Source organism: Bombyx mori, chromosome 6 (assembly GCF_030269925.1).
Source record: "Bombyx mori chromosome 6, ASM3026992v2".
NCBI classification, from domain to species: domain Eukaryota; kingdom Metazoa; phylum Arthropoda; class Insecta; order Lepidoptera; family Bombycidae; genus Bombyx; species Bombyx mori.
Window position 1 is genome coordinate 12,903,782 of NC_085112.1, and position 15,379 is coordinate 12,919,160.

Sequence of the window (15,379 nt, forward strand, 5' to 3'; positions counted from 1 at the left end):
ATCGTCGAGGTAATTAATCAACATATGTTAATTTCCTATTTCAATGGAAAAATTGGTACCTACATGCGAGATTTGAACACCGGAACATTCGGATCACTCTATAGAAATACACCCTGCGTATTATCCTTTAGGCCACGAGAACTTCAGCGAATTGTTTGCTCAAACAATCTAATATAGGTTAGCAACAATAAATCTAAATCAATCAAACATGTTTACCAGCGTCGTGGGAGCAATAAAATTTTAACACAGTCCCGAATGGACTGTCAGAACCAAAGCGCTGATGTTTATACGAAACTAAAATCGGTAATAATCGTAAATTCTAGTCTAGTCAAAGGAATTACCAACGAGCCAACGTCAAAGGCTGGTTGAATGACATCAATGAAAATAAGCCTACAAATCAGGTCTAATAGGAATTGTTGCGAAGCTTTATTGATCGAGAGGTCAGAGAGGTCAATTTAACTCCAAAGTAGGTCGTTTGTTAATGCGTTGACAAATCTTTGCTGTGACAGAAACATACAAATTACAAATTATAGAGTTTTTTGTTTATTAATTTCTGTTGATCGGCAGACGATCTCTGAGTCCATTAGGTATTATTACTTGGTTGCCACCATCGCGGCATATGCTGCGAATACCATGGACGGCCCGCCGCACCAACATCTCTATTCTCAGGCAGTTAAAAATAGAAAAGACCCAACGTCTATCCACAACCTGCCTACAAAGAATATTGCGGTATTTTGGTCATGTTGCACGCAGGGATACCAGCAATTTGGAACGCCTTGTGGTGACCGGTAAAATAGAGGGAAAAAGGCCTAGGGGTAGAGGTCCCAAACGATGGTTGAACCAAATAGCGGAGGAACTGGGGATACCTGTCAGCGACACACTCCAAGCTAAAAAACGGAATCGGTGGAGACAGCTGGTTGACGGAATCGGACGGAGTCACGATCCTCAGCAGTGAGGGACCGATCGAAGAGAGAGAGCCATCATCGTAGTATAATATGAAACTCAAAGAATTTGTAAAAGTTGTGGTCCATTCTCTGTTGTATCGTTCAATCATCATTACACACGGAAAAGGATGTAAATTTATTATTCTGAGCCATACAGCCAGCATAAGAATAAAATAAAAAATTAAAAACAGAGGGAGAAAGACAGAATATACTTTATTACAAACCATAACACAATTAATATTAAAAAACAGTCAACAAGATAAACAAACATTCGATCTCACGTCTGTAGATGATGGAACATTCAGATTGTGATGTCTTTTATAATAAATCAAATCAAATATATTTTTTATTCAACATAAATGAAAGTACATACTTGTTGAACGTCAAAAAGAACTACCGCCAATTCACAAAAAGTAGCCTCCGTCCTGAGAAGAACTGGCGAGAAACAGCGGGCATGTATTTTTTTTTAAATGTTAGATTTTTTTTAAATATTCATTTTTACAAGAGGTACTATAACGTAACAATTATTGCAATATTGAAATACCCGAAGCGAGTAGGAATTAATCACTTGGTAAAATTCTGAACATTTGTTTTCTCTTCATGTAAGACAACTATTATTAGAATTCCATCAATTCTTCTGATCTCGAGACTCGAAGTGGCGCTTTTGACATCTTGAAGCATAGGAACTGGAATATTCACTTAACATCAAGGAGGAAGTCCTCTACTCATCTACGGCAATACAAAAATTTGCGATAACGAAATAATACATTTAAATCCATCAAAATATTTGTACAATAGGCGGTCTTATCGCTATAAGCGATCTCTTCCAGACATTCATTTAATTTACAAAAATTCAAAAAATATAAAAAAAAAAACACCAGATATGTTGCGATAAACTATTAACATTACATTATTTAAAAACTTACAACAAATAGATATATATTATATACCGTTTTTTTTAATTATTGTTATCTTAATTATAATTCTTAAATGAAGAGCACTCATTTTAAAATTCCAACTTCACGCGAAATACAGGTAAAACAAATTTAAAAGGAAAAGTTTGAGTCTAAATTAATGAAGTTGAGAAAAATCAAGTTATTAAGAGCTGACAAGCATTTTAACTTGAGGTGAAATTAAACCTTGGGGTTCCATGATAAAAATAATAATGCATAATATCTAAATGTTTCCAAAAGTACATCGTTTTTTTTTGTTAACTTTTGACATATTTTATGTATTCTTATATAACCAATACCTGTAAATAACAAAGTGTCAGAATTGAGGAAAATAAATCATAAAATTCGTATATCAATATAACTATATAAGTATTATAACACCTGCACTTGTGGTGGTAGTCATCATAGAACACGAGATATTTGACAGATGCCTGAATATCGCTTACGATATTTTCAAGATAGCCTTGCATTTAAAACAGTTCTGAACATCCACATTCTGACTGTCAGTCAGTCTACCGAGCAATTTCATTCGCTCAGTGGAAGATCTTCCCTTTGTCGATAAACCTTCGAAATATACAATATTAATTTGCCTGTACGTCACTATTGACCCTGTGGCTATAAGACTTGCAAGGTGGTGAGATCTCCAGAAGACGGCGAAGCGTGAGCGAAATAGTCCTCTATTTTTATCTATTCGCTCTTATCGAGCTTGCAAATAAGCATACATAGAAGTGAGCCCCGTGAGCTCGCCTACTCATCTGGTGAAGCCAGAACAACCCCTCAAGAATACTGGTAATTAGGTAGACAAAAGCATTCACGTTGTCAGGCCCTTGAACCCCGGTATCCATCTAATACCAGATGCGCCAAGACCTTGTTCATCTGTGGTTCATTTCATCCATCTACACAAAATAAACGAACACCCAAAAAGTTTTAGCTAGATCATTATTCTTTCATAGTTGTCTGGGAAGTACATATACGGATCCCTTGTACGGTAATTGAGCCCGATATTTTCCTTATTTAGGGGATCTCTGGCAACAAATTACGCAGAGGAAGGGTTCGGAATTGGATTAGAAAGATAAGAATTACGCTTCACGAGTCGTTTGCTTTTCTACTTCTTCGTCTAAAAATAAATGTTATAGATGTATTTGTTGTATCATATAGGAGTGAAATCTGCATTAGAAGTCTTTGAAACCGCATGACCGCTACATGGCAGAAATGGGTGGGATGATTTAGTGTTCTGCTGTTTCATCTCTGCATAATGGCCTCGATGCAAATAGTTTATGTTAAACAGTCTAACTGCACCGCTATCTTGTGTCTATGTTATTTTTCTGAAACTAATTACAATGAGAAACAAGTACCTACTAAAACTATAACTACTTATTTACTCCACCGTTAACGAAAAGCCATTTTATCAGAGAACAACGCAAAAATTACGTCTCAATCTTAACCAGATTTACTTTATTCTTTTCCCAAAGAAATTTGCAATTGTTCAACTTCTTTCAATATGAACTTTCCATAAATCATTGTACTCTCCTTTTCAATACGGGCCACAGTTGATTTTATTTCGTGCTCTATTCAGGGCAGTTTCTATAAATTTCTCAACACCGAGATGGTATTCGTAAATATATTATTCCTTTTGAAAGTGTACTAAGAAATCGTGACATTTATAACCCTAACGTCCCATTAGTCCCATTTTAGTTGAAAACCACAGTAAGCAAAGATCCCATTCATAAAGCATTAAATTACTAACTCAAAGTAAACACACTTGTATTGGTCATTTTAGCTCGTGCGCCCGCAGCGGATACACGTATCGGTGTATTCATAAAATAAATAATAGTTTAAAAAAACTACCAAAACACGCTTTTCTAGAAAATCCAACTAAAAAATAGAAAATAAATTTTAATGAATTTGAATTAAAAATAGTGTAAGGAAAAATGATTTTATTGTAAAAAAGCGTGGGGTGTTTTTCAGGATAGTATCAAAATAATCCTTCTACTCATATCTGTTCATAAAATATTTATAACTACTGATACAATGCACCCCACGCTTTTTTTACAATAAAATCATTTTTTCTTACATTTTTTTTTTAATTCAAATTTGTTAAAATTTATTTTCTATTTTTTAGTTGGATTTTCTATAAAAGCGTATTTTCGTACCTTTTTTAAGCCATAATAATTTTTTTATTTTTTAGTTGAATTTCAATTTTTTCAATTTTGTTTTTCAACTTTTTTTTAAATATTGAATTGTCATCGGTCCTTAATAAGTATACCAAAATTATTCCAACGTTTTGAAGGGGTCAAAATCATGTTCAAAGATTCCGTTACAAGCATACATACTGACATACATACGTCTGAAGCTAATAAAAGCGTATTAATAACGCACATTTAGTGTAAAAAAATAATTTAAGTCGCATTTTTGTTTTTCTTCATTCACTGTTTTTTTCAATGTAGGTCAAGCACGTGTTTCCGTAGTAGAGGTTGGGACTTGCATACGCAATTTGAACACCGGCGCAGCTGTATCGCTCAGTATGGATGCACCGGGCGTCTTAACCTTTAAGCCACGAGAACTTCGAAATACGAACCCTACTAGAAAATTCCTCTTAGATAATAATATTAATAATCCTTCTCTAATACGGATTATTTTTCGGCATTCATTATTCATAATTGATTTGATAGCAACGTCCCGCCGTAGTAAATCGCCATTTCAAGTATAAGAAGAGTCCTTTTAAACAAATAATAGTTTAAAAAAACAAAAAAAATAGGCTTTTGTAAAAAATCTCACTAAAAAATAGAAAATAAATTTGAATTAAAAATAGTGTAAGAAAAAATTATTTTATTGTAAAAAAGCGTGGGGTGCTTGCTTTTCAGGATATTATCAAAATAACCCTTCTACTCATATCTGTTCATAAAATATTTATAACTACTGATACCAGATTTAGTTGGATTTTCTATAAAAGAGCATTTTTTTTGTTTTTATGAACTATTATTTATTTTTCATTTTTTAGTTGAATTGTTATCGGTCCTTAATAAGCACGCCAAATTTCGAGTTAATCCGACGTTTTGAAGGGCGTCAAAATCATGTTCAAAGATTCCGTTACATACTAACATACATAAGTCTGAAGCTATAATAATAAAAGCGTATTAAAAACACGATGCCCCGACATGGATCATTCCCCAAGGGTGCTTTTAGGACTGAAGTGAGGTTTGCAATGATTCGCCGAATTTCCCCATCTAAACGTGATTGATACGATAAGATAAAACGTAGAGTCGAAATGAAAACGTGTTGACCTCAACATTTTGCCACTCTATTTTATGATATTACACTATTACTAAATAAGCTTAATGTATAAAAATGGAATTTGCTCAAAAACGCCTTCAAGATTATGTACTCGTAAACCCTGGTCGTATTCCAGCCGTTCTTAGATTCTTAGGTTATAAAACAAGTAATCTATAATAATAATAGTCTTAATTTCGTTGTATATCGACTATCTGATCAAACCATAAATAAAGCATCATTATTTCGCAGCAGCCTACTACAATAAGTTCTGTTTATTGCCTAGATCGGTTAAGAAGGTCACAAACCACCTGGTGTTAAGTGGTTCTGGTAACCAATATACACCAATATCATAAATGCCACCACCCATTTTCAGATATGATTCTAAGTCTCAGTTCTAAAGTACAACGGCTGCCCCTTGCAAACCGGACCTATTGCTTTACAATCAAAAATAGGTGCTGGCTTCAAAGACGCCCTACGAAGAATTACCACCACCAAGAAGCACGATTTTCCTGATTTCAACACTTTTCTAACTCGCCCCGATGCTTTAAAACTCTCAATAGAATCAAATTGCTCGAATCGAATTGTAGATATTTATATCAGACCAACGCATGCAGTTACAAATGCAAGGACAAGATTATGTACACCGATTATCTTGCCTATTAGGCAACGGACCTTTAAAATTAAAACTTAAATTTTACTCAAACAAAAAAATTCGAAGTTCCTTCTAAATAAATTTCAACGAAACATCGAAAGAGTTTTTGAAATGGAACCAAGATATTGAATAAATGTTAACAACAAAACCTTTTGCAGACATCACGTCTAGATTCTAAAGTCAGGGGTCGGGGTTAACCTCACATCGCCAATGGTCTTTCTAAACGTATCTGCGTTCTTTGTGTCTTATTCGTATTTTTTGCGAGAGGCTTTTTACAGTCAACGATTATTACTCAACATCAAACATATTAATTGATCGCTAGGCGAGATCACGAGCCCACATGCTGAAATCGGAATGCAGAATGACTCCGTATCAGAAGGTGAGTAAAATAGAAATTAATTAGTACTTTTTGCCCATCTTCCTCATTAGAGGCCTTGCCTTGGTGCAAAATTGTTACGCTACTTAACTTGAAAGGTGGGACCACTATTGTTGAAACATTTGTTCTCAGGTCTGTAGATGATGACACATTCAAATTGTGTCGTCTACAAAAACAATTAATCACTTGATAAAATACTCAACATTTGTTAGTCTTCAGGATAGACGTTATTAGAATGCCATCAATTCCTCTGACCTCGAGCCTCGAAGTGGCGATTTTAAAATCGTGAACCATAGGAACTTGAATATTCCCTTATCATTAAGCAGGCGGTCAACCCATCTACGGCAATACAAAATATAACAAAGCAAATTTACCACAATAATATGTAAATTTTATAAATAAATAACTGGGAACAAACCACGCACGGTCGTCCGGCTCCAATTTAGGATTCTTCGTGTTATTACCAGAGACTAATCAACATACTTATATATGTACATTTATATATACATATATAGATAATATACACCCGTACACAGAGCAAATAATTCTGTTCTGTTCATAGTTTGCCTGATGTGGGAACCGAATCCACGACCCTTACGCTACAAGTCAGGGCCGCTAACTACTGCGCCACCGAGTCTATCAAATTCTACCCAACATAATAAGCAGACACAATATCTGTTTTAAAATACAAATTTTCTCGACTAAAATCGTATCGTCGCATATAAATATCGTTTCGATAACGCCCGGACCTATTCGGTTTTATCTTCTGTACCATAAGCTGAACGAATCAAAAGTATACTTGCAATCCTGAAAAGCTTTTGTGTTGAAAGCTTATAACTTATGTTTTCTTATAGCCGTATAACAATTTAATTAAATCCAATTTTTTTTAATCCCTTGTTTTTCTTGTCATTTCTTTTTTAATTATATTTAAATATAGTCTGAAAGAATGTGTATAAAAAGTATTTTTAATAATGTCTACGTCTCGCATAAACACCAGAAAATGCTTGATGTATGAAAGTTTTAGTAAATGTAATTGTAAATAAAATAAATATACTAACTGTATATGTATTTTATTTACAATAATAATAATAATAATAATAATAATACCCCTTCCAACACTACATGACGATCACGACCACTCTGTCAAGAGTGACACGACTGAGAAGAAGAAGAAAACTGTATAAAAGAGGTGTAATATAGGAATAGTTTGTATCCACTGCGAAAAAAAACTCTTTTGTCATAAAGGGGCTGAGAGTGCTTTGTGGAATTGTTCGAGATGAATCCTTCATCTCCTTTTTACCATTACAGCTCTCACCATCAGAGCACAATCCATCCATACTATTTAGAACCGATGTGTCCATTCACAGTGTACCAAATTATCTGGCTCTAAAATGAACTCCCCTCCACGGTGTTTCCTGAGCGCTATGACAATATGTCCTTCTTCAAACGAGGCTAGCAGAAATTACTGGGCAATAGGCAGCGGCTTGGCTATCCTCCTGGCATTGCTGACTTCAATGAGCAACAGTTACCACTCATAATCAGATGAACCGTATGCTTCCCTGCCTACAAAGGCAATGCTAGTCAACAGGCTTCCAAACGAACTATCGTAATGAACACATTTAGCCTCTCTACGAGACACGCGTGATACATATGAACCACAAATACGTCAAACTTAATTTCCTACTACTCTAACTTATTACGTACTGATAAAGTTTAATTTCCCAAGACACTTTGTGGAACGTGACTTACGACTATCATTGGGCGCACTGTGTTCTCGCCTGTGTGTCTCAAGATAAGTGGCATTCATGTTCTGATGTCTATAAACTGCGTTAAACATGTATTACCGTGTGGACATTGAAATCGTCTCACCATTTACATTGAACCTAAAAAAATCGAACCTGATTCAAAGTCGAATAAAGTGATTGGAACGACCTTACCAGACCTGGTTGACCAGGCATTACTAGTGGTAGGACCTCTAGTGAGTCCGCACGGGTAGGTACCACCGCCCTGCGTATTTCTGCCGTGAAGTAGTAATGCGTTTCGGTTTGAAGGGTGGGGCAGCCGTTGTAACTATACTTGAGACCTTAGAACTTATATCTCAAGGTGGGTGGCGCAATTTACGTTGTAGATGTCTATGGGCTCCAAATAATATGATTTAAGGTGTTCTTAATGAAATTTAATATACTAACAATGTTCTGCTTTACATTCCTCGTATTAAGATGTAAAATATTCAATCAAATGTATTCATACAAACGAATCTTGCACATACATATCAGATCTTCGACTGAAACATTTAATAACAAACAAAATTTCGGTTTAAATCCGGCTAAAACCGGATATAAAAGCCGGACCAATTTCTAGCGGTCGTTTTGTACATTCCGAAATATGCGAAGCTCTATATCTACGTTGCACTAGTGTCGCTTCTGTGTGACGTCAAAAAGGAAACTTTAATTCGTTTCTGGGTATTCAAAGTTTCAAACTCATTGAAAATAAACAAAAAAAATGTATTTTCTTCGATTTTTGCGACTCGTAAACATAATTAAAATCACTTCGACAACTATAGGGTGGTCCTGCCCCTGAGATCCAAAAACACATCCTGTTAGCAGGTTTTTTTTTAAATCATTATGCAACAATGATTTTTTTTTTAAATCGGTTGTCTGTAAAGTCGGTTTACTGACGATAGTTGAAGTGACAACGTCATAAGAAAATACTGATGGAATGGTTTCATTTTTCAAAAGATTTTTATTTATTTATTTGATTAATAGATATTTTGTATGGATATAGAGAAGGAAGTAAATGGAAATCACTATTGAATTGATCAAGTTACATTTGTTTGTACGCATAAATACAATTATGTCAATTTTTTTTTACAATGTGCCTCTTATTCGCTCGTTGCGCGCTCTCGCTTGCACTTCAGGCCTTAAATGGAACGCCTCAGAGCGAGGTAACGCCGCATGAGTCATGTTTTTCCGTGCATGCAGCCGGCTCCATCGAATTATAAGACGTTGTCACGTCAAAAAAACTAATCTCTTTAACACGCATTTTTTTTCGCTATCATTACCGTTATCATTGAGAAGAAAAACGATATGAATCTAAAAAATGACCGCTCATTTCACCGAGCCTCCGACTCAGGCAGCTTTCGAAAGCTCAGCTTTCAGTCTCCGTTCGCGGTCGAGGCAAGCACACGTCCCGTCTTCCGTAACTTTCGTTGTGAACTTATCGATGTTTTTTTATTGTTTTTTTTTTGTGAATTCTAGTACAATATGAGTTTTTGTGGATTAGGTAAGAAGCTAACAAAAATGTGTTACGTCTAGTTTTCTAACAGGATTGCTAACTTTCGATGCCCGGTAAGGATTAATGTTTTGATATTAACCAAAGCATTTTTATAAAATATATATAGATGTGTGCTTGTAACAAAATAATTCACCAGGAATTAGTAGTAATTTTGTTTTGTCGTAGCACGCAATGTACGCTAAATTTTACAACGAATCAAACGCGAGTTCGGCGTTAAAAGCTAAGCTAAGCTTTAAAAAAAAGCTGACATGATCGTGATAAGATGGCCCTTTACAATTCAATTTGGGGCTTCGACCTCATGTGTGTTAATGTTCATAAGCTCCCGTAACCATATCAGCCCACGAGAGCCATATAGGTTCACCTATGCCTATGCCATATGTTTTTGTTTAAAAAGCACTATATGTAAATTAATTTGGATTTATCATTTTTATTCTTCCGTTTAAAGCTTACTTGAAAGAAACATTTGAATTTAAGGCTTCTAGAAAATTTCTTCATCTAAATGTCCGCGTTAAAATGCGCTAAAAAAATTGTTAACTTGAGTGAGTGTATTCTTTTTAAATTTCCTTTCATTTCCACAATTTCTAGTTCAAATAAAACCTGTAAACGTTTTGTCAAAATAAATACAAGTAATGTTTTAAGGTGGAAACACGATGCCTACGGCTGAATCAATACGAATAATCAAAATCTTTTGTTACTGACGTAAGATTTCCATCGTTTCAAAGTATCCAAATAAATGGTCGCTTTTATTTTTGTTTTTAATAAAAAGAGATCTATACAGTCTTTAATATCTTTGTAGTGATTTTAACTGAATTTATATGAGACATTCTGAATTTTTCTTTATAGATTTTGACTTCTTTAAACCTTGACGAAGAGCTTGTAAACTATTTGAAATTTTCGAAACACAATTATGTATATCTTTAAAATATAGACAACTAGTTGTACCCGTCCGCTTCGCTGGGGATTTAAAATTAACATTATTATTTCTCACCCCCACAAAGATTCTCATCATTAACGTCCCCGCAGCTGGTGTAGGGAGTCCAACACTCTATAAATATTAGGCTATCCATTAAGTACATGTATTTTCCACATGGATACAAAGGTTCAAGTCAATCGGATGCACGGTTCATTAGTTATAACGGAACATCCGTAAAAACCACTGTAGATTTATATATTAGTATAGATTACTTTTTTTTTATTTTACTACGACAACGTCTTTCGTATCTGTTTTAACAGCGAAATCAAATCGCTTTTTTTAACATAATATGTTGTCATGTTTAATACTTGTGAAAGTCATTAAAAGCACTAACAATATAAAAACCGTTTCGGTTAGGTAAAAAAAAAAAAGATGTCGGTTAAGTACCTAGTTTTTTTGCCCTTGTAGGCACACGAGCATACGGCCCACCTGATGGTGAGTGGTTCCCGTTGCCCATGGACTTCAGCAATGCCAGGGGCAGAGCCAAGCCGCTGTCTACCGCTTAATACTCTCCACAAGCCTCTTTTGAAGAAGGACATGTCATAGCGCTCGGGAAACACCCTGGAGGGGAGCTCATTCCACAGCCGGATGGTACGTGGCAAAAAAGGCCTCTGGAAACGCACTGTCGATGAACGCAGTGGTTCCAGGTAATATGGATGAACTCTGCTCCGATGGCGGGAGGTGCGATGATAAAAACGAGATGAAGGGATCATCTCAAATAATTCCTCAGAGCATTCCCCAGTTGACAAGAACAGACACGATCACCGCGTTTATTAATAATTTTTAACTATTACACATTACAAGTGGAGACAACTTGTGAGGACACTACGTACCAGTGGGGTACCCTAGGACAACAACAACAACAACAACAAAAAACAATTGTCAATCTGGGCGTCCTTTGATGTCTCCGGTATACGTCAAAACACGACATTATTATAAGCAAATATAAGAGGCATTTTCCTTCGCCTTTCCGCCTATATTCTGCCGCGAATCGGTCATGCGTTCAGCTTTGAATGTAATACAATAAGAAGCTATAACACAATAAAAAATGTACTTCAACTTGATATCTCAGGAAGAGTAGCGAAGTTCATTTTATAATGGCTAAGGATTCCAGTAGCATTGGATTAAATAGGCCATGACCTACTTCACCCGTCTAGATGAAAAATAATAATAAAACTGATATATAGTCTAGTACTAAGCTCAGGATTCTCCTTAAGTGTACTAATCAACATTTATTTTAGTTTATTGTCCGAGTACGCAGACGAGCATACGGCCTAACTGATGGTGAGTGGTTACCGTTCATGAAGGATGCAAAGCCAGAGGAAGAGACAAGCCGCCTTTTTTTCCTACCTATGCTGATAGCCTTGAGAGGCTATTTCAGCTTCACCCTAACATGTAGGTGAGCTCACGGGGCTCAAACCGAAGTGTTGCTAACACTGGCCCTAACAAGAGCTGTGCTTCGCTGAATCTACCACCGGATCGGAAAGGTAACCCACTGAGAAAATCCGGCGAGAAACTCAGTGGGATGCAAGCCACGTCCTACCGTTAAGTAATCTCCACAAGTTTCGTTTGAAGAACGACATGTCATAGCGGTGGGGAAGCATCGTAGAAGGGAGTTCATTCCAATAATGCCAGTAGTGTATCAAAAGTCCTGCTTGTTTGACCCAAGTAGTTCCATTGTTCGTCACGCGGACCGAAGACTACAATTTTGCGAACGAATCTGATCCGCTCTGCTAACAAATCGTGTTCTCCACTCTCGATCTCTTCAATTCATATTCGGAGACTTTCGATTGGGGATAACATTCTTTCTTTCATAAAAAACATATGTTTAGCGCTATTGAAATTTTAGTATGTGATGGTAGCTATCATAGACCACAAGATTACTAACGACATTTTCAAGATAAGTTTGCGTACAAATATCACGACCTTTTCTTGCCGCGTAATAGTGTACCTAATATATAAAAAGCTTCCAAATACGAATTATTAAGTATTCGTTCTGAATCAATTATAAACCTCTTCTTCTTCTTCATCGTTCCCTCACTGCTGAGGATCGCGACCACGAGTGACTTTCCTCCATAGTGTTCGGTCATGGCTTTCTTGACCAAATCGGACCATCTGGCTGGTGTTCTGCCCATGGGGCACTTGCCTTCTATGTGACCCATAATCATGAGCTTCTATGTCCGAAAAAGCTTATAACACGTTAAATAAACCTAACATAAACCTCTAGGATCAAATAAAATGGCATTGTCTGAAAAGCAAGACAATTCTAAAACTGCCAGCGTCGTTATTCTGTCAATAAAACACAAAACGGAATATCGGAACAGCCTATAAACATTCAAAAGAACGTTAAGAACCAAACACAGATCACGAATCCGGACGCTATTTCCCGAACACGTAAATTTTACAGCAGAAATCACAAAGGTTGGAATCGTAAAGGTGGAATGGAAAGCCCATTAACGTTACAACGAAATTAGTTGGTTACAACGTTAATTAAACACTATAAAATTAATTATTTTTCTTTTTTTTTTTTATAATTGTTATTATAGTATAAATCAAATCAAATCAAATCAATGTATTTCACTGGAATGATACACCGCGCGTAGTTCGTTTCCAAATGATTCTTGTCCACCTGATGGCGGTCTGGAAGAGATCGCTCTTAGCGATAAGACCGCCAATTGTACTTTTTTGTGTTTAATGTATCGCACTGTTTATTTGTTTTTTGGTGTACCTACATTAAAGAATACTCTCTCTCTCTCTCTCTCTCTCTCTCTCTCTCTCTCTCTCTCTCTATAAAATTGTTGTTTAGCTTGTTCAATGTTGTGCCCAACCCAGTATTAGCGTTTGCAAGGAAATAGATTTACAGTTTACTTGGCATTGCGCGACGATTATGGCATATCAATGTAAATTACGAAGATCATGATTATTTCGGAAAACCTCTAACCGGAGATATTTATTGGCGAGGACTCGTTACGAAAGCAAGGCGGTAATTACCAAGGTCGAAAAACGCGTAAATAGTAGCTCTCAGTGACCGAGATCGCATCTCCGTACCATCTGATTATTTATTAATAAAGTCATTACAGCCTAAAAGATAAGATACCCGATACACTCGTATAATCACGACAATGCCGGGCCTCAAATGCCGTAGACAGAAACATATTTTTCTAAGGAAGTACTTACCTAAAACTTTATCAACAGATAAATTTATTACTACCAATTTGTAGGTATATCCTATCTATTCCTGTCTTGCATGATACATTCATTAGACATTTGAGTTTCAACATACGACTTCATGTCTCAAGATCGGTAACGACATGCATCTTGCAGTTTCTTTCAATCGCCACCCGCAAAAAAAGCAAAAATATGCTCGTAAAATTAAACTTTACTACCCAATATTGCAGCGAAATTTAAATAGTCGGCTTTGTTTTCACGAAGGATTGAACAGAATACAATTACGTCGTAAATTATGTATATTAAAACTTATTTATTTATTGTAGTCTGGTCTAGTCTATATATAAATGAATTGCTGTTCGTTAGTCTCGCTAAAACTCGAGAATAGACCGATTTGGCTGATTTTGGTCTTGAATTATTTGTGGAAGTCCAGAAAAGGTTTAAAAGGTACATAAATATGAAAATGCTCGGAATTAAATACAAATAATAATTTTGTTTTTCCTTGGATGTGTACCCCGTCGGACGGATTCATTTTGTTTGTTTTAAGATTATTTTATACAAAATTTTAAGTCTTTTATTTATCTATTAAGGCACTACGAAGTCTGCCGGGCTAGCTAGTCTATAATAAATATAATATTTAAGAGTGGTGGATGTGGAATACGATATTTATTTTGTAGGAACGTTTTCGAAACAATTTACTAGGATAGTAGACTCATGTTTGTCCGAAGTCTATTAAAAGCGTTTATCAAGACTAGACTGAATCTGTAATTATTTTTTTTTGATACGCAACATCTTCAAAATCGATTCAATCATAACGGTAATGCCTTCCGCAGCTAACTTCGCTTTTCATTACGGGTTAAAAGACTGCAAACTTATCAAAACGTTATATCCAGTCACATACATTATATTATACATTTGCGTCATCGATTCAGACAACGACTCTAGCAAAAAATAAGCGGGATTCCTAGAACGGTTGGTCAAACTAAAATAGCTCTTAAAACTACTGAACTAGGCTCGCAATTAAAAAGGCGTTGGGGTATGTTGGACCCTTATCTCCGTTCACGTTGTGCTTATCTCACGACATGTCCTTCTCAAACAAGATTTACGGAGTGTACTCAACTGTAGGCAGCGATTTGGTTATGCCCCTGGCATTGCTGACATTGATGAGCAACGGTAACCACTCACCGCCAGATGGGCCGTATATTCGTCTGTCTATAAAGACAATAAAAAAATCTAAGAATTTAATAGCTCTCACCGGCGTCTTCCACACCACTCTTTTCGTCTTAAGCTACGAGCAGCAAAGCAGCATATTTTTAAGCCTATCGAGCCAATAAAAATAGGATCTCACCATTAAAACAATAATTCCAATAACGTAAGCAGTGTGATGAAAACAAAAACCGTTCTTCAATCCAATCGATACAAAATTATTTCTGATCTCATACCAAAATAAACTGATATTGATGTATGTATGTATGTATGTATATGTAACGTTCCACGTTTGATCTCAGGGCTCATCCGTGATAAACATATTCATATAAATATAGAACGATTTCTTGTTTTTCTGCAATTTTTTCTATCGATAATATTATGTATAAGGTTTTTTTTTTTATTGCTTAGATGTGTGGACGAGCTCACAGCCCACCCGGTGTTAAGTGGTTACTAGAACCCATAGACATCTACAACGCAAATGCGTCACACACCCTGAGATATAGTTCCAAGGTATCAATACAGTCACAACGGCTGCCC

The 15,379-nt window shown here is 35.9% G+C and overlaps 1 protein-coding gene across 3 annotated transcripts in view; it reads left to right on the forward strand.

Annotated features, from left to right (window-relative positions):
• The first annotated feature begins 9,353 nt into the window (after positions 1–9,353).
• LOC105843000 (uncharacterized) overlaps positions 9,354–15,379 on the forward strand; it is a 40,744-nt gene continuing 34,718 nt past the window's right edge. For 2 of the 3 annotated variants that reach the window (XM_038011765.2, XM_021346206.3), the window contains exon 1: positions 9,354–9,480. In XM_038011765.2, coding sequence (XP_037867693.1) covers positions 9,462–9,480 — 19 coding nt within the window. In that variant the 5' untranslated portion in view covers positions 9,354–9,461. Of the gene's footprint in view, positions 9,546–15,379 lie in introns of all 3 variants that reach the window. The other variant, XM_038011764.2, reaches the window with a different exon arrangement.